Genomic DNA, 22,465 nt, shown 5'->3' on the forward strand with positions numbered 1-22,465 from the left:
CCATGGGAACTGTGATGCCCCGTACCAGGAAGTCAGATCAATATAGTGGCAGCGAGCCACCAGGACTCACCTCGGCTTTATTACCCATGCCTGGTCTAGAGTGATCCTGCCAGGAGTGCAGGGGGCTGGACGTGACCTTTCTAAGTCCCGTCAAGTTCTAGGCTATTCCGTAAATCTCCTTCCCAACCGTTCCTTACTGGAGTCATCGTGCATAAAGCAGAGCTCAAGTTACGTCCTATCCATAGCATAAGAATATTTTCAGAAGTGTTACCGTTCCACAAGGTGACTGCGCAGTGTGAAAAATACTTCGTTTGTTTTAAACCTGCTGTCTATGACTCTAATTGGGTGAGCCCTAGTGTGAGGTGGCTTCCCCCGGCAGTTTTGGGGTTCACCTCTTTTCCACCTAAAAGGAAGTCAACCGCTGTAGCAATTCCCCTTTATAGTCCCCCCATGAGGGTGCGTTTACTCGCCAGCGTCCCAACTCTGTTTTCCACACTCGGGGTTGGGGGTGTGAGGGGGACCTGGGCCCGCCCCCAACCCAGAGCCCTAAGAACAGAGCGCTCACGCGCCAGCCCGCAGCAGTAATCCTTCTGCCCACCCTGGGTTGCTTCCGCACTACTGCCCGGGGGCCCTCACCTCTCAGCCTGCTGGCAGTGAGTTTCTCCCGGTAGGCTTGGGGTTTGTGATCCCTGACCCACTCAGGCACAGCAGTCCCCTCTCCCCTGGATGCCCACCCCAGTTCGGCTCTGCCCCTCCCAAGCATCTCTTCCCCCCCTTGAGTGGACCCCGTGACCTTGGGCGTTCAGCCCTCGCGGCTGCTGCATCTGTGCTGGCGTTCTCTCAGCCCCACCCATCAAGCGCCTGCCTCTGCGCTCCTCATTCCCTGCAACGCTTTGGCCCCTCCCGCCTGCACTCTCTGCTACGGGTACGCTCTGGCCTGGGCGCTCCTGTCCTGCTCTTTCCCCTTCCCCCAGGGGAAGCCCAGCACCGCACCACCTTCTCCACCCGGGCTTTCTCCCCTACCCCGATGGTGCAGGTTTCAGCACCCTGTCACACCTAGTTCTTGTATCACTTCCTTAGTTACTTTCTCCACCCCCGTTGGGATTGAGCAGCTGTCATAGCTCAGAGGTATTAGTTCCAGAGAGAGAGAGATCCTAAGTGAGAGGCACAGGAGGTTACCGCTAGTTACCACAGACAGTAAAAGAGCTGTGCAGCCTAAAGCTTAACCCCTAGTAGAATAGGCAGAATTTGGATCAGGCAGTTTCTCATCCCACGGGATGCTGCAGGTAAGTGACAGTTCTTCATATACAAGCCCAGGGCCAGTTTCCTCGTTTCCAGACTCTGTTGTCCCAGAATTCTTGTTGCTTCCTCCATAAGTGGGGGAAGAGAGAGGCCCTCACGGGAGACCCCGGCCCCTGTTGTGTGTGTTCGGTCCATACTGTCCCGGTAGACGCTGAGCGAAGCTTCACAGACCTGTACGTTTTTACAATCCCCGGCTGATCAATGGGCACTGAACCCGCCTACGGGCAGGGTCCCTGCGTTATCGCTGGAGGCCGACTCCCAGAACTTGCAACATAGTTCAGTACCAATCGCATGGGCAAATCTCAACCCCGCCCCTAACAAGGTACGTACTTGGCTAGAGCTTGCTTGGCAGGCTGGGTACGAAATGCATCGTCACACGAGCACGGGTGAATGGGGGGGCAGGCTATTGCTCTGAAGCACAGCGTGCCCCAGCAGCCTTGGGCCTCCATCGTATTTAACGTTTTCATTAATGAGTGGCTGAAGAAGCAGGAGTGTGCGACTGAAATTCACTGATGGCAGGTGTGATGGGCCAGGTCTGGACACAGCTCAGGGCGAATTGCTCTAAACCAGGGCTGCTTACAGCCCCAGACTGGAGACCTTCCCAAATAGGCCACAAGTCAGTCACACCGAGCGCTTCAGCTGCCAATCCAGCCAGCAGGAATCCTCAAGAGCAAAACCCCTTGGCCACTCCAGCTCCCCCTGTGCCACAGTCAGCCCCAGGCCTGCACACAGGTGAGGGGTTCTAGAACCCGATCTCAGCTACCCCGGATGGGTTCTCCTGGTCCCAAAGAACCAGCCACAGATCCCCAGTCAATTTACACTTTGGATCTTACCCACAAGATCCTGCTGGGCCCGTCCTTTAGAATCTAAAATCTAAAGGTTTATTATTAAAAGAAAGAAAAGCGTGAGAGTGAGGTTGTTAAGGAGAATACATTACGTGCGCCCACCACCAAGTTCTTGCTGCGGGCTCTCAGCAGAGATGTTACAAACTGCTAGGTTAAAAGTCTCTGGTGAGCATCCTATGCCAGGACGGGTCTGCAATCCTTCCCGGCTCTGTCCCTCGCAAGGCTGCATCTGGGATCAGTGGCAGAACTGAAGATAAGATGGAGATCGCCTCATGGCGATTCCTGGTACTTTCCAAGCTGGAGTGGGTCAGATGGTCAGGTGACCTATCCCTGTGTCCCATGTCAGCAGTCATGGTATTGGCTTCTTTGCAGGTTCCAGACGCATTCCTCAGGTGTGTACTGGCCACCTTGAGAGCCATTGTTCCTGGAGCCTCGCCAATTAGCATAGTCATCGACTGCACAATAGCTCATTACAACAGGCAGTCCAGGCCCATGGCTCTGTCTCAGACAGAGAACATTCACATACCAGCCCAGAGTCCATATTCATAACTCCACACACAGACATCACACAGGTACATGAGTAGCAGACACGGAATCCGTAGGACACAAGCTTTCGTCTGACACCTCCCATGGCCCCTTTGTACAGACTTGGGGGCAAACACCCCCGTGGGCGCAGCAGTGATCTGGCTGCTCCCCTTCAAATCCAGTAACCTGACAGCAGGAAGCTGGGAGGCAGGGGCGGTGCGGCCGATTAGACGGGCCTGTTGAGCGAACCAGCTGACCTTGAGGCGGGGAGCAGTAGAACCGAGATGAGCGAGCACAAGGCGCTGCACGTGGGGGCTACTACAAGCATTGCTGCCTCCGGCTGGGGCCGTAGCTGACCACCGGCTGATTAGCCACCGTCGCGATGCAGCCCCTGCAAAGGCAAAGGGGATGGCTCGGCCAAGGCACTTCCAGTTGCAGCCGGGACGTGCTCATGCCATTAGGCAAGGTGCTGTGACCTCGTCTGGCATTCTCTGCTCAGCCCCAGGGGCTCACGTTCCAGGGAGGTGGACTGCAGCTGGAAGAGGTGCACACTGGAGGGCTCATGGGTGATCGGGGAGGGAAAGTCTTTCACAAGAGGACACGGAGAGAGTTGTCCATCCTAACAAAGCAAAGGCTGAGAGAGGATACTGCTAAGCTCTAGCAATGATTTTCCCCTCACATACCAGCACAGCCCGACACCCTCCAAAACCTTCCCCAGCTCTGGCTGAAACCTCGTCAGGGGCTTCTCCTCCAGCTACTACGAGAGCGTTCAGCACCTCACTCCTTCAAAGGTTAGGAGCCTTTTGGCAGCATCCAGCCTACATTCACTCATGACCAGTTCATCCTCCTCAGCTCTCCCGCCAACCCCGTCCTTCGCGCAAACAGATCTCCCCTCCATGGGGTTTACCCCGATGTATTATAAAGAGCAATCAGAACCCCATGGGGGAAGGCCAGCACAGGCCCCGCCCCCTCTGTCTGAAGCCACGCCCCTTCCCCGAGACCACCCCCCTTCGACAATCTCAGAGAACTTGTAGGTAAGGTCCCATGGGAAGCAAGACTGAAGGGAAAAACAACTGAGGAGAGTTGGAAGTATTTCAAAGGGACATTGTTAAGGGCCCAAAAGCAAACAATTCCGCTGTGTAGGAAAGATAGAAAATATGGCAAAAGACCAGCTTGGCTTAACAAGGAGATCTTGCACGATCTCAAAATAAAAAAGGAGTCATATAAAAAATGGAAACTAGGACAACTAACAAAGGATGAATATAGGCAAGCAACACGGAAATGCAGGGGCAAGATTAGAAAGGCAAAGGCACAAACTGAGATCAAACTAGCTACAGGCATAAAGGGAAACAAGAAGACCTTTTATAAATACATTAAAAGCAAGAGGAAGACCAAGGACAGGGTAGGCCCACTGCTTACTGAGGAGGGAGAAGCAGTAACAGGAAACTTGGAAATGGCGGAGATGCTCAATGACTTCTTTGTTTCGGTCTTCACCGAGAAGTCTGGAGGTGTGCCTAACGTAGTGAATACAAGCAGAGAGAGGGTAAGTTTAGAAGATAGGATACACAAAGAACAAGTTAAAAATCACTTAGCAAAGTTAGATGTCAGCAAGTCACCAGGTCCTGATGAAATGCATCCCAGGATACTCAAGGAGCTGATAGAGGAGGTATCTGAGCCTTTAGCTATGATCTTTGAAAAATCATGGCAGACAGGGGAGATTCCAGAAGACTGGAAAAGGGCAAATATTGTGCCCATCTATAAAAAGGGGAATAAAAACAACCCAGGAAACTATAGACCGGTCAGTTTAACGTCTGTCCCAGGGAAGATAATGGAGCAGGTAATTAAGGAAATCCTATGCAAACACTTGGAAGGTAATAAAGTGATAGGGAATAGCCAGCATGGGTTTGTGAAGAACAAGTCATGCCAAACTAATCTGATAGCTTTCTTTGATAAGATAACGAGCCTTGTGGATAAGGGAGAAGCGGTGGATGTCATATACCTAGACTTTAGTAAGGCATTTGATACGGTCTCGCATGATATTCTTATTGATAAACTAGGCAAATATAACTTAGATAGGGCCACGATAAGGTGGGTGCATAATTGGCTGGATAACCGTAGTCAGAGAGTGGTTGTTAACGGTGCTAAATCCTGCTGGAAAGGGATAACAAGTGGAGTTCCTCAAGGGTCTGTTTTGGGACCCGTACTGTTCAATATCTTCATCAATGATGTAGATACTGGGATAGAGAGTACGCTTATTAAGTTTGCAGATGATACCAAACTGGGTGGGGTTGCAACTTCTTTGGAGGATAGGGACATAATTCAAAATGACCTTAGCAAGTTAGAGAAATGGTCAGAGGTAAACAGGATGAAGTTTAATAAAGAGAAATGCAAAGTGCTCCACTTAGGAAGGAACAATCAGTTCCATACATACAAGATGGGAAGCGACTGTCTAGGAAGGAGCATGGCGGAAAGGGATCTAGGGGTCATAGTGGACCACAAGTTGAATATGAGCCAACAGTGTGATGCTGTTGCAAAAAAAGCAAATATGATTCTAGGTTGTATCAACAGGTGTGTTGTAAGCAAAACTCGTGAAGTCATTCTGCCGCTCTACTCTGCACTAGTTAGGCCTCAGCTGGAGTACTGTGTCCAGTTCTGGGCGCCACATTTCAAGAAAGATGTGGAGAAATTGGAAAGGGTACAGAGAAGAGCGACAAGAATGATTAAAGGTCTAGAGAACATGACCTATGAAGCCAGGCTTCATGAACTGGGCTTGTTTAGTTTGGAAAAAAGAAGATTAAGGGGGGACATGATAGCGGTTTTCAAATATCTAAAAGGGTGTCACAAGGAGGAAGGAGAAAATTTGTTCCTCTTGGTTTCTGAGGACAGGACAAGGAGTAATGGGCTTAAAGTGCAGCAGGGGAGGTTTAGATTGGACATTAGGAAAAAATTCCTAACTGTCAGGGTGGTCAAATATTGGAATAAATTGCCAAGGGAGGTGGTGGAATCTCCCTCTCTGGAGATATTTAAGAACAGGTTAGATAGACATCTGTCAGGGATGGTGTAGGTGGAGCTTGGTCCTGCCTTGAGGGCGGGGGGCTGGACTCGATGACCTCTCGAGGTCCCTTCCAGTCCTATTATTCTCTCATCTCCCTCTCCCCAGCCAAGCCCTACCCAACCCCAGCCCTCAAGCCTGAGCCTTCCTGGCCATCTGGAGAGCTGGGCAGTTTTGCGAGGGCAAAGCCTTCCCTTGCCTTTATCACCCACCACCCATGCCTATCCCCGCACCAGTGTTCACTGAAAGCTGACCACTTGGGCGGCCGCCCAGGAGAAAGTCAAATGCTGCCCAGCTGATTAGCAGAGCACCCACAGCCGGCAGCCTGTTTCTAGTGGTGGTGCACATCCGCTCCTACCTCAGTGCACATACAATTTATTCTGCACACAGAGGTACAAAAAATTGGAGCGAACACTGCCCCTCACTGCCTTCCGTCTAACCAGTGGTGTGCAGCCTGTGATCTAAGATTCCCAAAGGGGTCTGCAAATGAAAGAAAGGTTGAAAGCTACGGGTCTGAACAAGCTGTTTCAGCTGTCTCGGGTAAAGTCCGTTCTGAGCCGATTACTTGGGTAGCTCGTCCCACTCCCTCAAGCTCTGTAAACCCCAGGCAACGCCTCTAGATCCAAACTCTGTTTGTACAAGCCACACCCAGAGCAGATGTTGGAAACCTTTGGTCCCAGTGACTCAGCACACCCTGGGGCAGCCGGCGCTGAAGTGCAAAGTCCACTCCTGGCCCTTTGAAGACACCCAGGGCAACGCCTGTGAGTTTGGCACGTTGCTTAAATCTCCAGCCCCTGGAATCCCGTGACCAGGGGCCAGTCTCAGGCTTCGTTTTTTCAAAAGTGGCCTGTGTCTAGCCCTGGCCGCTGTAGAGACGTCACTAGGAAACCCCAGCCCAGAGCGACGGCGAGGTCGAACCCAGGAAAACAAACCGAAATCGTGTTTTCTTTTAGCCACATTCCTCACTTTGGGGACCTGACGCCGGAACCGATGGGGAGGGTCCTATGGCTACAGCCAAGTCGCTCCCCGGTGCCATGGCCTGGCACTCAGGACCACCTGTGGCACTGGGGGAGGAGGAGAGATAGAGGGCAGAGGTGCTCCCAGCCCTCCGAAAACCTGCCCCCCAATCCCTAGGCACTGGCTTGGCCAGGGGAGATGAAATGATGTGGTCCAGGCATAGAGAGTGCCCCCAGCCGGTGGGGGAGGGGGGGGGGAGTTGGAGGGCTGGCTGGCTGCCTGCCAGGAAAAGGAGGGGGGCTGGGCAGGCGGAGGGGAGCCCCAGGAGAAGGGGAGCTGGGAGGTCCAGCAGACCCGGCGGGGGGCACTGAGGGAGGTGGGGGTCCCAGGGAAGGACGTCAAGGGGAGGCCACAGACAGTGACGATGCTGAGAGGGGGCTGCTTGGGGGAAGAGGGAACCGGGGCCCTGGCAGGGGGAGGTGCTGGGGGGGGGGGGGGAGTCGGCGGGGGCGGCGTTGGGGGGGCTGGCGGGGAGAGGAGCTGGGGGGCCTCGGCAGGAGGGGAGGGAGCTGAGGGGGGGGGCCCGGCGGGGGAGGAGGGAGCTGAGGGGGGGGCCGGCGGGGAGGGGGGAGGGAGCTGAGGGGGGGGGCCCGGCGGGGGGGAGGGAGCTGAGGGGGGGGGCCCGGCGGGGGAGGAGGGAGCTGAGGGGGGGGCCGGCGGGGAGGGGGGAGGGAGCTGAGGGGGGGGGGCCCGGCGGGGGAGGAGGGAGCTGAGGGGGGGGCCGGCGGGGAGGGGGGAGGGAGCTGAGGGGGGGGGCCCGGCGGGGGGGAGGGAGCTGAGGGGGGGGGCCCGGCGGGGGAGGAGGGAGCTGAGGGGGGGCCCGGCGGGGAGGGGGGAGGGAGCTGGGGGGGGGGGCCCGGCAGGGGGGGTCTGTTCACCCACCCGGGTCCCCGCTGCAGCTGGCGCCGCGCCCGGCTCCGCCCCGGCTCCCGCATGGGCGGCCCGCGGGGCCGGGCTGTTCTGGGCGCCGCGCCCCGAGTCCGGCTCGTCCCGCGCCATGGCCGGTGAGTGGCGCCCGGGCCGCGGGGGGACCGGACCCGCCAGGCTCAGGGGCCCGGGGGGGGCAGGGAGCTTTGGGGGCCCAGCCGCTCTCGAGCCTGCTGCTCTGGGGTTGGGGGGCAGCGCTGTGACCCCCCCGGCCCGGCAGCGACCCCCAGCTCAGCCCCCCCCTTGCTGGCACCGGAACCTGCCCCCCCCACAAATCCCCCCCCCCGGCCGTGCCGCTCGAGTCGCCTCGGGGCCGAGCAGCCGGGCGGGGGGGGGGGGGTCGCTGGGCCCCACTTGCCCCAGGCAGCCTGGCTGCAGCGCCTGGGGCTCCAGTGGGAGCAGGGGGGGGCGGGGGGCAGCAGCCGGGCCCAGCCCCCCCCCCCAGCAGGCCGGGGCTGGGAGCTCTGCCCCACGCGGAGCAGCGCCGGGGCTCGGGCCGCGGCTGTTGGGCTCCCAGAGGCCCCGTCCTGCAAACATTCCGTAGGTGCGGGCTGTGCAAGGAGGCTGGGGCCGGGCCGGCAGCTTGAGCCCCGCAGCCCAGGGGCCGTGGTGAGAAATCGGGCTGATGCAGGAAGTTTCTTTAGACAGGGCTGGGGGATGCACCTCGCCCTCCCCTGGGCCCCCACAACCCTCCTGCCTCCCTTGCGACTCGCAGCCCGGGCTGGAGCTGGAGGAGGAGAAGCAGGGCGTGGGGGGGGGGGGGGGGGGACCTGGAGGAAGGGGCCCCTCCATTCCTGTTGCCCCAGCTGGGAGCTGGCAGAGCATAGGGGGGCAGCGCCCCGCCGTAGTTACACAGCACGTGGCAAGGGTGCGGCTCACACCCTGGGCTGGGTACCGCAAAGCGCACAGAACAGTCAGCGCCCTGCTCTCAGGGGACAGGCCCGACGGGTGTCTCGGGGTCCTGGAAAGGGCCCAAGCTGGCTGCCGTGTCTTGCAGGCAGAAAAGCCCTGATTGTGTTGGCCCACGAGGAGACAGCCTCCTTCAACCACGCCATGAAAGATGCGGCCGTGGCCGTGCTGCAGGAGGCCGGCTGGAGCGTCACTGTCTCAGACCTCTACCAGATGAAATTCAACCCCGTGCTATCCCGGAATGACATCATGGGTACGGCCCCTGCCACCCACCCTAGGGTCAGCCTTCCTCATCGCCACGCCCCGGCACTCACCTCTCTCTGCGTCCCCAGGGGAGCCAAGAGACCCCAGCAACTTCAAGTATGGTCCTGAGACCGCCTGGGCCTGGGAGGAAGGGCGGCTGAGCAGCGACATCGGTGCCGAACAGAAAAAGCTGGAAGCTGCCGACCTTCTGATATTCCAGGTACCATCTCGCCCTGCCGTTGGCTCGTCAGAAAATCTTTAACAAGGTTCCTCACCAAGGACTCTTAAGCCAGTTAAGCAGTCATGGGGCGAGCGGGAAAGTTCTCCATGGATCCGTAACCGGTTAACACAGGGCAGTTTTCACTGGGGAGAGAGGTAACAAGCAGGGCCCCCTCCAGGATCTGTACTGGGACCGGCGCTGTTCAGTGCATTCATAAATGGTCTGGAAAAAGGGGTAAACTGCCAGGTGGCAAAGCTTACGGACAACAGAAAATGACTCCTTTCCAAAGAGGCTGGAGAGAGGCTGGTCTCAGTGGTGACATGGCAAAACAAGGAGCAATGGTCTCAAGTTACGGTGGGGGAGGTCTAGGTTGGAGATTAGGAAAAACTATTTCCCAAAGAGGGTGGGGAAGCGCTGGGATAGGCTCCCTAGGGAGGGGGTGAAATCTCCACCCCTAGGGTACGTCTAGACTACAGGCTTTTGTCGACAGATACTGTCAACAAAACTTCTGTCGACAAAGAGCGTCTACACTACATTGAGTTCTGTCGACAAAGCAAGCTGCTTTGTCGACATGGTAGTGTGGACGCAAAGGACAGTTTACAGGCAACACCACCTTCTGTCAACAGAAACTCTGTCGACAGAAGGCGTTATGCCTCGTAAAATGAGGTTTACCAGCGTCGACAAAACTGCTGAGTTCTGTCAACATTATGTCGACAGAACTCAGCAGTAGTGTAGACGCAGGTATAGTTTTGTCGACAAAAGTCCACTTTTGTCGACAAAACTCTGTAGTCTAGAGACACCCCTAGAGATTAAGTCTCTGCTTGACAAAGCCCTGGCGGGGTTGATTTAGTTGGGATTGGTCCTGCTTTGAGCAGGGGGCAGGACTCGATGACTCCTGAGGTCTCTGCCAACCCTAGGATTCTATGACTCTAGAATGTACAGCCCAAAGCAAACCACAAAGAGTTACAAGGGTCTCCCTAAACTGGAGGAAGGATCAAGAACATTTTATTTAAATTCAGTGCTTGATAAATGCAGACTAAGGCACATGGAAAATCATAACCCTAACTCTACAGATACATTGATAAGGTCTAAATTAGCTGTTACCGCACAAGAGAGAGATCTTGGAGTCGTCGCGGGTAGGTCTCTGGAAACATCCACTCAATGTGCAGTGGCAGTCAAAGAAGCAAATGGAATGTTAGGAACTATTAGGAAGGGGGTAAGACAAAAATATGATAACGCCACTATCTAAATCCCTGGTACACCCACACCTGGGATACTTGGGAGGTTCTGATTGCCCCCATCAAAACAACCCCCCTGCATTTGGAAAGGACAGAGAAGGACAGCACCTAGTTAGGGTATAGAACAGCTTCCATAAAAGGAGATTAGAAAGCCTGGAACTTTTCAGCTTGGAAAAGCAGCAGCCAGAGGGGAATATGACTACGGTCTATGAGATCACAAGTGGTGTGGACAATGTAGGTACAGACGTGCTACTGAGCCCTTCCCAGAACACAAGAACCAGGGATCACCCAGTGACATTGGCAGGGCAGTGAGTGCAAAGCAAGCGGCAGTGTTTCTTCACACAGGGCACTCTCAGCCCAGGAAAGGCTGTGTCGGGGATATGGTGAAAGCTAGAAGAACTAGTGGGTAAAAAAATAATTAGCTGAGGTCGGGGCGGGGGGGGGGGGGGGAATTGTTCTCCTTGGCCTCTAACGATAGGACAAGCAGCAATGGGCTTAAAATACAGCAAGGCAGGTTTAGGTTGGACATTAGGAAAAACTTCCTGCCTGCCTGTCAGGGTGGTGAAACACTGGGATAAGTTGCCTGGGGAGGTTGTGGAATCTCCATCCCTGGAGATACTAAAGAGCAGGTTGGACAGACACCTGGCAGGGATGGGCTAGATGGTGCTTGGTCCTGCCCTGAGGGCAGGGACTGGACTTGATGACTCTCGAGGTCCCTGCCAGTTCTAGCATTCTAGGATTCTATGTTCATGTGCTGCCGTCGTGCTACCTTGGAAACCGGAGAGTGGCAGCCCTTCTCTCTCTCTCTCTCTGTGCCTGATGACAGTTCCCCCTCTACTGGTTCGGCATGCCTGCCATCCTGAAGGGCTGGTTTGATCGGGTGCTCACACAAGGATTTGCCTACTCTCTTGCCAAGATGTACCAACAGGGGCCCTTTCAGGTAGGCGGGCGTGGTCTGGTACTCATGCCACGTTCTCACGTCGAGGGGTCTGTCTCTCGAGTTGAAGCCCAGCTCTGATGACTGCAGAACACGTGCCCAGAGCAGATGCCGTCCCTTCCAACGGAGACAGATGCCGATGTCGCAGCTTTCTGAATTGTCGCACGTAGGAAGAGAGGGAGGACTTGCACCTGCAGGGCTGGTTCTGTACCAAAGCCGAATCTAACTGCAGCTGAGAGAAAATCCAGAATTCTGGGCGTGGGATGTTGATTTTTCTGCCCCTAGTTACTGGCAAGCCAGCTGCTCTATTCCCCTTCGCAGATCTAGGCTCAGCAGAGCCTGAACCAGTGTAATGCTGCTGGCATGGCATCCAAATTCTACCGTGGGGGAAATGAAGGGGGCAGAACTTTAGGAACCTGCAGTGCTGGGCACAGGATCATCGCTGATCACTGTCCCCTGCACACATGGCTAGTGCCGGACCTCAGGGAGCTGACAGTCGGAACTGAGCTGCCTGGAATTCCCGACACCCAGGCTTGCTCGGTCCGCTAGACCAGCCGTGTCCGCACTGTCCCTGCGCTGCACCCCCCAGCCCTCCCCCTGGACGCTGCTGCTGCTCCCAGCCTGGCTCCTCGCCAGCAATACAAGTGCAGCCAAGCCGGGGCTGAGACGCAGCAGTGGCCGCTTGACAGCTCCATGGGGTGACAGTCACTCACCCCAGCTTAGCTCTGCTCCTGCTGCCTCTCCGGGGGTGACTCCCGCCGGTTTTCTCCCGCAGACGAAGAAGGCCTTGCTCTCCTTCAGCACGGGCGCGACCGGCCGCATGTACAGCCCTGCGGGCGTCAACGGGGACATCAACGTGCTCCTCTGGCCGCTGCAGGTACGGGCGGCAGCGCTGGAAGCAGCAGGCCACAGTCCTGGGCCCCCTTCCAAGGAGGCTGCGTTTTCCGCCAACGGGAACGGGGGAGAAAGAGGCGGGGGAGGGGGCTGTGGGCAAGGTTAACTGCACTGGATGCCACCCTGGAGGGAACAATCCTGCTTTTCCCCCTGGGAATGTACTCGATGGGACGTTCCCGCTTCCAACGCCGGTGGCCCTGGTCGTACGGCCTGAGAGCGTGCAGGGAAGCGAACGGAGCAGGAGGGAGCTGCGGGTCTCGGCTTGGAACCTCAGAGCAAGGAGTGTCGGCTCCCAGCCCCGCTGAGTAACTCAGGAGAGGTGCTGGGGATCCTTGTAGGGCAAAGGGCTCGTATCTCCAAGCAGGCTATTTTAACGTACCCCAAGGCCAGCTGGCCCACGTGTGGAGCATGGCTCTGGGGCCCTGGAGCAGGCTCGTGCTGATCAGCTCAGCAATGCCAAGTTCTCCTACTAACGTGCTTCGTGGACTTCAGGTTGGCTTGGCTGTCCTGGGTACAAGTGTGTCGAGTTCACGGCTGCCAAGCCCGGCAGGCTGCCCCAGGTCTCCAGCTCCTGGGGACTTCCGGGGGCCAGAGGAGGAGGAGCCTTTGCAGCACGGGACAGCCAGAGGCAGGAGTCACGTTCGCTAGAGACAAACGAAGAGGGGCAGTTTCCCTAGGAGCTATAATGGGCAGGGGGGAACTTGAGTGGTGATGGGGCGTTGTTTTCAGTGACGTGCTGGGAGGGGAGGGGTTTCATGCTGCCTGTACTCAACTGAGCCTGAGATTTTAAAGTTCTAGATGATCGTTTCCTCTCTCATTCCTCTCGCACAGGAGAATTCATTTCAACCTCATCTTGCAAAACTAGCCCTGTTAAAACCCCAAGTGGAAAATACTTAAGAGAAATAAGGTGAAGAACTCGTTCAGGAAAGAAGTGAATTATTGGCAATTACCTGGCTCTTCTCCTGAACGCTACCGTCTAGGGTGCAGCTCTGGGGCGTTCTGGGGCCTGGTGGTCAGGCTGGACAATCACAAGTGTCCCTTTGGGCCTTGGGATCTAGAAAGGGCCAGACCCCAATCCCTGCAGTGCAAGGAGCAGCAGGTCTCCGCTCCTGTGGTCCGGCTAACGCCATCCACTGAGATGTGATCCGAGGGTTTAGGTTTTCATACCAAACCAGACCCCTGTGGGAGCCAGTGTGAGCTCCTACCCAGGGCTTCTGCCTTCTCCAGTAGCAGAAATGGCCTTGGATTGAAGGCGGCCTGTGGCAGTTGAGTGCTTCCCTGTGTTTTCTCCCTCTAGAACGGCATTCTCCATTTCTGTGGCTTCCAAGTCTTGGAGCCCCAAATCGCCTATGGCATTAGTCACGTTCCCGAGGGCGCCTGTTTGCAGATCCTGGAGGACTGGCAGAAGCGCCTGGCCACTATCTGGGAGGAGCAACCCATCAGTTTTGTTCCACACAGCAGCTTTGATCTGAGCTTCAAGGGGGGCTTCGTGCTGAAAGAAGAGGTGCAGGACCACCAGAAAGCTCAGAAATACGGGCTGAGTGTGGGGCAGCACCTGGGCAAGGCCATCCCACCCGACAGCCAAGTCAAAGCCCAGAAGAAATAGCTTCCTCCGGGACCCGGGGCCCAGTGGGCTCCGATCTGGTGTCGTTCTCTGTGCGCTCTGCCACTTGGTCAATACAGGGCAGGTCTCTTGGCTTTACTCTACTTTCAGCTGCCTTTCTGCTCCTTGGGAGGCTGAGGGGACCATTTGTCCTCCTGGTGCCTCTTGCTGGCTGCTCGTTCCTCCCATTGGCTCAGGGCGAAGTCAGAGCCATGCGTCCTCCAGCTGGGCAGCAGTCATTCATCTGCTGGGTTCCAGGAGTGTCTGAAGGCTTGTCCACATTCAGGGGTGGGGTGGGATCAGCCTCCAGGGGCCGAGTTAGCGGGAGTAGGGAAGACCCACGCAGTTGACCGCCGATCGCTCTCTCATCAGCTCAGGTCCTCCACCAGATGGAGAAGCAGAAGGGAAGTTGACAGGAGAGTTGCCCCCATCGACCCCCTGCAGTAACGTGACCCAAGGTACATCGACACCAGCGATGGTATTTGAGTTGCGTAAACAAGGCCGACTTTGCCCCGCAGTGTAACCTGCCCTATGCGTGGGACGAGTTGGGGATCTTACCTGTTAAGTGGTGCTTGCTCACCACCCTGCGGGCCTTGCAGAGTGCGGTCGAAGCTCTCCGCTCAGGTCTGACCCCATGATTCCCTATGAAGACATGTCCTGTTGTAACCTTATTTCATACCTCTGCCCTGGTGCTCAGCGGGGGCCTTGAGGCCTGCACAACCCGTGTGCTCTCCAGAGCACATTAGGGAAGGGACACAGCCCATCAGGTGCTCTTGCCATCAATATCGCTGGGTTGGAGGACTCTGCCTCATAGACTCTAAGACCAGAATAGTGATCGGTATCACCTGCTCAGACCTGCTGCACCTGGCAGGCCACAGAACCTCAGCTAGCCACAGCTGGGGGGGCCCCATGACCTCTGGCTGAGTTTCTGCCGTCCTCAAATCTTAATGTAAAGACTTTAAGGTAGAGAATCCACTGTGCAGTGTAGCTCAAACCAGCAATGGATGCGCACTCTACACTGCCGTGACCTGCCCCCCAAGCTCCTTTCCCAACCCCACAAACAGGTGCTTGAGAGAGACCCACCAGCCAGACACCTCGGAAAACATTCTCTGTAGTAACTCGGAGCCCTCCTCTTGTGTCCCATCACCAGCCCTCGGAGAGGATCGTTATTAGTAGTCACGCCACGAGCAATCTCTCCCGATCGTCCCCTCCACAAACTCAGTCTTGGAACCAATTCGGTTTTTCTGCCCTGTGCCAGAACCTCAGTCCTCTGCAGCGTGGAAACCTTCATCTAATTTCAAGCCTAAACTTGTTCATGGCCAGATTAGATCCAGCTGTTCTTGTGCCAGCATCGTCCCCTCACTTCAGTAGCTCCTCTCCCTGCTATGTAGTTACAGAGAACAATCGTCTCCCCGAGCCTTCGCCTGGTTAGTCTAAACAAGCCAAGCGCCTACCCGCGTAAGGCAGGTTCTCCAGTCCTCTGGGCTTGTTCCCAGTCTGAATTCATCTGTCTAAAAAGGCACACGGCCTTCCTGATGAGCTCCCCTGTGCCGCGTATAATGCGAGTAACGTCCCTGTCTGAACTGCAAAGGCAGCACCTGTTGCATCCTCGAATGGTATTTGCCTGTCTCGTGGCCACATTACACTAGTGGCTCACAGGCACCCTGGGATTGACCAACACCCATGGGAGGGTGTTTCGCCTCTTCTGGTGCTGCCAACTGACGCGATCCCAGTTTGTAGCAAAAATTTGTGTTGCTCGTCCCTAAGCAGATGACCTCGCATGATTCAATTTCATCCCATTTCCATTGCGCCAGTTTGCAGAGTTGTCCAGATCTCCTTGCTGGATAGGCCAGTCCTCCTCCACTCCAGCACTACCTCCCAGATGTCTCATCAGCATCACTAATGAAAATAAGACTGGTCTCTAGGGGCCCTTGAGGGACTCCGCTGTTAACCTCCCTCCGGCTGGGCCGCTCACTGCTCCGTACAACCCATTGTAGTTTCCCTTTTACCCAAGTCCCTGCCCATGTGTCACTTCTCATTTTAATCCGTCATGCCCAGGGCCGGCCTTAGGCACATGCCACAGCGGAGGGCACCACACTGGTGCCCGAAGAGCGTTGGGATGCTCTGCAGCTGCAGGCAGCACTGGCTCCAGTAGTCCCATCCCCGGGCTGCCCCAGGAACTTGGTGCCGGCTCTGTCAGCCCCTCGCCCCATCCCTCAGCTGCCCCCTCGCAGGCTCTGTGCCCAGCCCCTGCTAAGCAGATGGCAGCGAGTGGCACAACCATGGGCCCTCTCTGATTTGTCTTGGGTCCACCATTCCGAAGAGCCGAGAAGAGCCACAGCCGCCTCCTTGTTCCGTCTACCCTGGCTGTCACTTGTAGCCCCAGCTGCAGGAAAAGGCTCCGTGACAGAAGCCACATGCTGGCCAAGGCAGCTCCCCGAGGTCACTGCTGAGTAACTTCGCCCCACACTTGCCCCCTCGCATGGTCACCTCCCTTCCACCACCTTTGGAAGCTGCTGCGGCCACCCCAGGCCATCTGGCCCTCTGGTGAATGAGGCCACGCCTCAGGAAGAGGGATGGCACCGCTGCCCCTTCCCGCATTGCCCAGGGACGGTTTTGTGGAGCCCTCTGGCCGGTGGCCAGGCCAGGAGGAAGATGCAGCCTGTCGGCGCACTCCTCCCAGGCCTGGGCTGTGGTGATCTGCAGGACTCTCGCTTGCAAAGCTGCTGGCCCAATCCCATCTCCAGGCTGATGGGGGGCCCCCTTTAACCACGATGCAACGATGCAGGGGCTGAGCCACGCCAAGCCCTTGCTCCGGGCTGGCAAGTGCCCAGCCTGTAATCACCTGGCCTGGCGTCCAAGGGCCCCGACCGCAATCCCCGTTTTCCTTCCCTCCTAAAACGCATTGAGGCTCTTTGCCACCTCCTGGGAGGGTCCCGCGCTGGCCTCTGCAGGGCCAGGTGCGGACATGGGGCAGGACGGTGACCCAGTGGCAGGGCCATCAGCATGGTTCTGCTCACCCTGTGCAACCCAGTTGCTCCTTCGGGACAGCGTGCGGCAGGGTGTGCAGAGCAGCAGGCACGATGGCCTGGGCTGTAGCCAACTGGCACCTCCCTGCTGGCCACAGCCCCGCGGGAGCAGCCGCTGCTGCCGCCACCCCAGCTCTGCACCCCGGCGTGCAAGGGGAGGGTCGGTGCCGCTGCTCTCGGCGGGGGGGGGGGGGGGCGCGGCCAGCAGCTCAGCCTGGAGCCGTTCAACGTGCGAGAACCCCGCAGGCCAGGCCTCTTGGGGACTCAGGGTCACGTCCCCAGGACAGTGCTTGCAGGAGAGTGGCTGCGTGAAACGCTCCTCCCCAGGCTCTGGCCGAGCTCCGACTGTACGGCCAGGAATCGGCGAGCAACGAGGGGACGAGAGGCTGGGCAGGGGGCAGCCGCCCAGCTGGAGGAGAAGGCGGAGAGTCGCCGTGTGGCTGGCTCAGACCACGTCCTCTCTTGCCCCCATCACCTCAGAGCGAGCCTGGCTGGTGCTTCCCAGCCCAGCCGCCACAGGTGCCTGGGGGGAGATTTCCTTTTGCATCCGGCCTCCTAATCCCACTGGCCGCAGAAGAACCTTTTCTTCTCCCCTCCGGGACCACACCTGACAGCCACAGCTGGCGGGTACTGGACTTGAAAGAGGCCCCTCAGCCCCACCCCTGCAGGTGTGCAGGCCAGGGGGGTGGTACATCAGGGAATGCCTGGCCAGGGGTGGGGGCACTGCCATTTTCAGGCCTCTGCATGAGTCCTCCCGAGGTTCATATTACTTCTGCAATAAATCCGCTACCGTCTGCTCAGCCTGCAGCCTCCGATGCACCTCCCAGGCACAGGCTGGAGCTCGTTCAGCGTGGGACACGGCTGTTTCCAGGTTTTGATGGTACAGAACCTTCTTCTCTGGAGAGGGCGAAAGCCTCTGACTCGTGGCAAAGCTCTGGCCAGGCCCCAAGGATCCTGCACTTCCGGGTGGCTAGTGTTTGCCCTCACAGGCTCGCTGGCACCCTCCACGTGGCAAAGGTCACAGCCTACTGAGCCATCCTCAACAGAGGCAAGGCCCAGGATCGGGGTGCAGCCTCGCTTCAGTCCTGCCCCCCTTGCCAGGGGCAGACTCTGCAGTGGTGTGGGGAGGGTTGGGGGGAACTCAGGCCCGCCAACTAATCTGCGCTCCGGCCCTGGGGCCCTGAGGTCGTGGCAAACTGAGTGTGGGGGGTTGTTTCCTCTAGCCCCAATCCTACCACCCCTTCCCTGGGGTACTTCTGAAATTACTCCCCCCTCTCCTGAGTACCTTCTCCATGGTGCCTGAGCGTCTCTCCTGGTCCTATACAGCACATCCCCCTCAGCTCCCCAGCAGTGCCCCTCTAGCTCTCAGCCCTTGGCTTTTCTCCTCTCCGCCTTTGCGGAGGGGAACCTTTGAACCTAGCCCCAGCAGGTTCCTGGGCTGCAGGTGCCCTGGTTAGCCTGCTGCTCCAGGCAAGCGCTGACTTGGCCCCAGGACCGGCCTGCCTTGATCACATGGCCGGTTCACTCAGGGAATGGAAAACTACCCAGGTCCCTATATCTTTGCCCTCCACCAAACTATTGTAGCCAGCTGCCCCAGGTCTGTCACGCTTCCTACCTACCTGCTCCAGGCAGCACCCCCCCACTCAGCACAGCTGGGGGGAACCAGGGCTGCCCAACCAAAAGGCAAAGGGGACCCCTAATTCCAGGTGCATTGTGAGGTCACAGCCTGCTGTGGATGCATGTCAGACTCTCACTCTTGCTGTTTCCAAGTGCGAGTTTTAACATCTGAGCCCGCCCCTCGGCATTGTCCACAGGGCACAGAGGAGGGACACGCCTTTCAGCCATGTGTTCTCGGCCCTTTGTCTATGCCAGGTAGCATTTTCCAAAGCACATAGAGCTACGGGACTCCGGCTCCTGTGCTAGCCCCGTGCCTCATGGTGCCACCCGCTGCCATTTACCCCACAAAGGGCAGGTGTTCAATGCCGTGGAACCAAGCTGTGGGATAAGGCTGTCTGGTCCCCACGCACAATGGCTGCCAGGGCAGGTGGTGGACATTGGGGCGGGGCTCTTTGCAAGAGGAGAGTTGGTTGATCTTTGCATCAGCGCTCTCAGGGATTTTCCTTCATTTCCAAGACACTGCAGACCAGGGGACGTTTCTCAGTAGGAAATCAAAATGCCTCTGAGACTAGGCTGCCACGTGCCGGGACTCGAGCCAGGGCTGTGGTGCTATTTTTAATATTACAGTCCCGGCTCCATCTGTTCCCAGGGGCTGCGCCATGTGGTGGACAGCTGCTCCATGTGCGGTGCTATTTTTAGTACCACAGCCCAGGCTCTAGCAGCTGTCTCACAGGCCACATGGTGGCTGCCTACCTACTCCTGGGTGGGGCAGCCACCTGCCACACAGGCTCACACCTGGGAGTAGCTGGGGTGCTGGCTGCATAGCTGTTGAGGGAGTAGGTGGGACTGAAATTCTTGGTGTACACCCACACAGGTGCGCACCTTACAGGGAATCCTGGTGGTGAGTGCCCACTGTTTCTTTTTTCTGGGGGTGTTTGCACCTCAGAGCCTGCATAAAAGCAATGCCAGGGACTGTCACGGGGGAACAATAGCTTGAGGATGTCCCTGCAGCCCTGGGAAGTGTTAAGCGAGAGAGGGCAGCAGCTCCAAAAAGTGGCAACTGACTTCAGAATGCTGAGCCTCCCGTGTGAGGACAGGAAGAAGCTAAGCGAAGGGCTTGTTGGTGCCCATCCAAGAACCTCTGGTGGCCGAGGGCAAGCACTGTGTGTATCAAGTCCTGGAAGAGAGGAGGTACAGCGGAAAAGGAAGGGACAAGAAGGGCTTGATACCGATGAATTCTGAGATCAGTGAGGCTAGATTTATTTTTAAAGTGCCACTGGATGGCTACGGTATGAGCCAGTGGGCGCTCTGCAGGTTCCCCTTTATGGAGACCATACCAGTGGGAACGAATTAGCAGCTGTTTTCACCCACCAGTCCCGCAGAACAAGAGACACGTTTGCAGCAAAATGCTGGAGAGGATGCCATTGTTAGGGAATCTGGGATTATTCCACAATGAAAAGTGCCTATTCAGAATGAGAATTGATGCAAGAGTCATTTCCAGGCTATGCCCCACAAATTCCGGTTCCCATGGGGTTAGGAAAGCGCCCTGATATACCGAAATGAAACAAACATACTTGTTTAGAATTCTCATGGCTACAGCTAATAAGTCTATTTCAACAGTAGGGTTGTGAAACAAACATCAGCTACAGAAAAGTGGCCAGCCAGAATCAAGCATTGAGAAACTGAATGACTTACTCATTTGTACTAAAATAACAATCGAGCTATTGAGAAAAGCTGGGTCAAGATGGAATGAGCTGAAAAATAAATGCATATACTTATTTTAACAAGTTTAACTTGGACTTGTGCCCTCAGAGAAGTAGCGCAAGTCGGAATACAGATCTTGTATACAATTTAAAATATTATGCTTCAAGCAAGTTTCATCTTGATAGACTTTAAAATAATTTCTTTATCGAAATAAAGACTCTAGAGAAACTATTTGACTTACAGCCCAATTCTGAGAGCGATAGAAATTACTGTAAATGCCTTGTTTGGAGAAGGAATTGGCTGTAATAAAACTGGAAAGTTTATTTATAATGTTGCTGATGGATGAATGTTGTGATTGTTGGTAAACATTTTTATAGGATTTTTATATTGAACTTTTGGTAACATCATTTTAAGCCTTTTCATCCAGGTAAGGCCATGCCAGTTTCCTCCAAAGTCGCCTTGTGACTCTAGTTTACATTGGGAAGGGAGGGATATGCAAAACACTGCCTATCGGGAAGCAAGGGGTCTGGTGGCAGGGCAGGAGGGCAGCTAGGAAGCTACTAGAGGATGGAATCTGGACTGTAGTGGCATGGGAATTGGAGTAGAGCATATTTCCCAAATGGGAAGGAGGCCACCCTCTTCCTCTCTCCTCCCCATTGATTCATCCAAGGATCACATTCGCTCTGTGACATGGCATTCCGTACGCTCTATGAAAATACGCTTTTGATAAGAGTCTGATGTAACTAAGATCTGCTTTATGCAAGATGGAAAGGTGGCAATTTACTGAACAAGATTACCTCATTCAGATGCGAGTATCATTTCTGTACCTGAAGCGAGGAATACTGACGTATTCTGGGTATCTGTATTTCATATTTGTGGCTCTGGGACACTTCCACTGATGGCACGTCAGGTACTGCAGTGGAAAAGCCAGAGTTAATGGCCAATCAACTAAAACAATAGACTGTGAATAGGCTTGGCCTTCCCTAAAACAAGCCAGCTAAGCTTAACATTCTAAGAAACTTGTTATATGCAATTTCCTACCTAACAGTTGTTTTCATCATTTCTCTCACAAACTAGGCCCCCTCCTACTTTGAGCCTGTTCTTTCCCCCTGCTCAGACTTGGCTGTTTGCAGCAGTTATCTTGATGGTAAGCAGATGGTACATTGGTGTGTCTCACCTGCCAGCTCCCCAACTATAAATAGATTCCCTGCATATAAACAGATTTTGCCTTAAGTGAGGATCCTTTGTGTTCAGTTTCAACCCTTTCACATGCACCCCCATGAAAAAATACCACATCCAACATGGGTTCCAGCATGAAGTGACCTGGCTACATGGCCTTGATAGGACCAACCATAGTCCAGGCTTACGGGAAGAACAAGACTATTCAAAGATCACTGTCTTGGGCACTGGGCCATTAAGTTTCTCAAGTACCACTAATGGCTTTTGCTAGCACACCTAGATTAATAAACAAGTTTACACTTCATATTTCTAACTTCAAATACAGGAATGATACATGCACACAAATAGAATATACACATCCAGGGGATTACATATTCTTTAATGATCGGTCATATGCCCCATTTTTCATAAAGCATATTTGAGTTACACATGTTCATATTCAAAAACATATTTCATAAAAAATAAGGGAGCACAATGTCAACCCCATTCAATGGTAATTCCCTGTTGACAGCTATTTTTTTAGATCTGTCATTAACAAGTTCTACATCCATTCAGTAGTGCTAATTGTTTTCATCAGATTTGTGTGTGGCATTAAGTCAAATACTTTACAGAAGTGTAATCACTTTACATCTGTGCAGGCTCTGTTATCAACCAAACTTGTTACCTCAAAGAGTTACATCAGATTTGTTTGACAGGACCTGTTTTTCATAAAATCATGTTGACTGGCAGTAATTATAGATCAGGGTCTACTGGTAGATCTTGAAGCCTCTGACAGGTGATCCTGACTCCTTTGGCTGGGAGGCTATCAAGTGCAGGCATTTCAACTGCCCCTCTCTTCACTGCCCTGCTGCTCCTGCCCAGAGCCTCAGAGCTGCCCCCTGGGAGCCTCCTGCTTGTTATGCAGTGTGGGGGAGACAGAGGTAGGGGGTGCTGATGTCATTCTGTCCCTGTATCCAGTCCATCGTCACAGAGTAAGGAGGGCAGAGCCTAGGCAAGTGGTGGGGCAGGGCCTCAGAGAAGGGGTGGGGCAGGCGTACTTGGGTTTGAAGTAGATCCTGGACTGACAAATTCAAAAAGTCATCTTGTGCTTAAAAAGGTTGGAGACCACTGTGATAGTCCAACCCTTTAATTCCCAATCAACTAAATCCTGCATCACCTTGCCCAGTACTTGGACAAAACTGATATCTGGTTAATTAGCTTAGAATTACCTGAGTCGTCCCCTGT

The 22,465-nt window shown here is 55.3% G+C and overlaps 1 protein-coding gene across 4 annotated transcripts; it reads left to right on the forward strand.

The window, feature by feature from the left end:
* The first annotated feature begins 7,588 nt into the window (after positions 1-7,588).
* NQO1 (NAD(P)H quinone dehydrogenase 1) lies at positions 7,589-13,816 on the forward strand. Of its 4 annotated transcripts, XM_075939781.1 has the most exons (6): positions 7,589-7,745; positions 8,666-8,830; positions 8,910-9,040; positions 11,105-11,218; positions 11,991-12,092; positions 13,407-13,816. In XM_075939781.1, exons 1-6 carry the CDS (start codon positions 7,739-7,741, stop codon positions 13,713-13,715), a joined length of 828 nt encoding a protein of 275 aa, XP_075795896.1. In that variant the 5' UTR covers positions 7,589-7,738; the 3' UTR covers positions 13,716-13,816. The 4 variants fall into 4 exon arrangements, with proteins under 4 accessions (XP_075795896.1, XP_075795895.1, XP_075795894.1 ...); XM_075939780.1 differs by lacking the exons at positions 7,589-7,745; positions 13,407-13,816 and adding an exon at positions 12,602-12,832 and having other exon boundaries at positions 8,284-8,830; XM_006122235.4 differs by lacking the exon at positions 7,589-7,745 and having other exon boundaries at positions 8,288-8,830.
* Positions 13,817-22,465: the final 8,649 nt, after the last annotated feature.

Source organism: Pelodiscus sinensis, chromosome 12, assembly GCF_049634645.1.
Source record: "Pelodiscus sinensis isolate JC-2024 chromosome 12, ASM4963464v1, whole genome shotgun sequence".
Classification (NCBI taxonomy): domain Eukaryota; kingdom Metazoa; phylum Chordata; order Testudines; family Trionychidae; genus Pelodiscus; species Pelodiscus sinensis.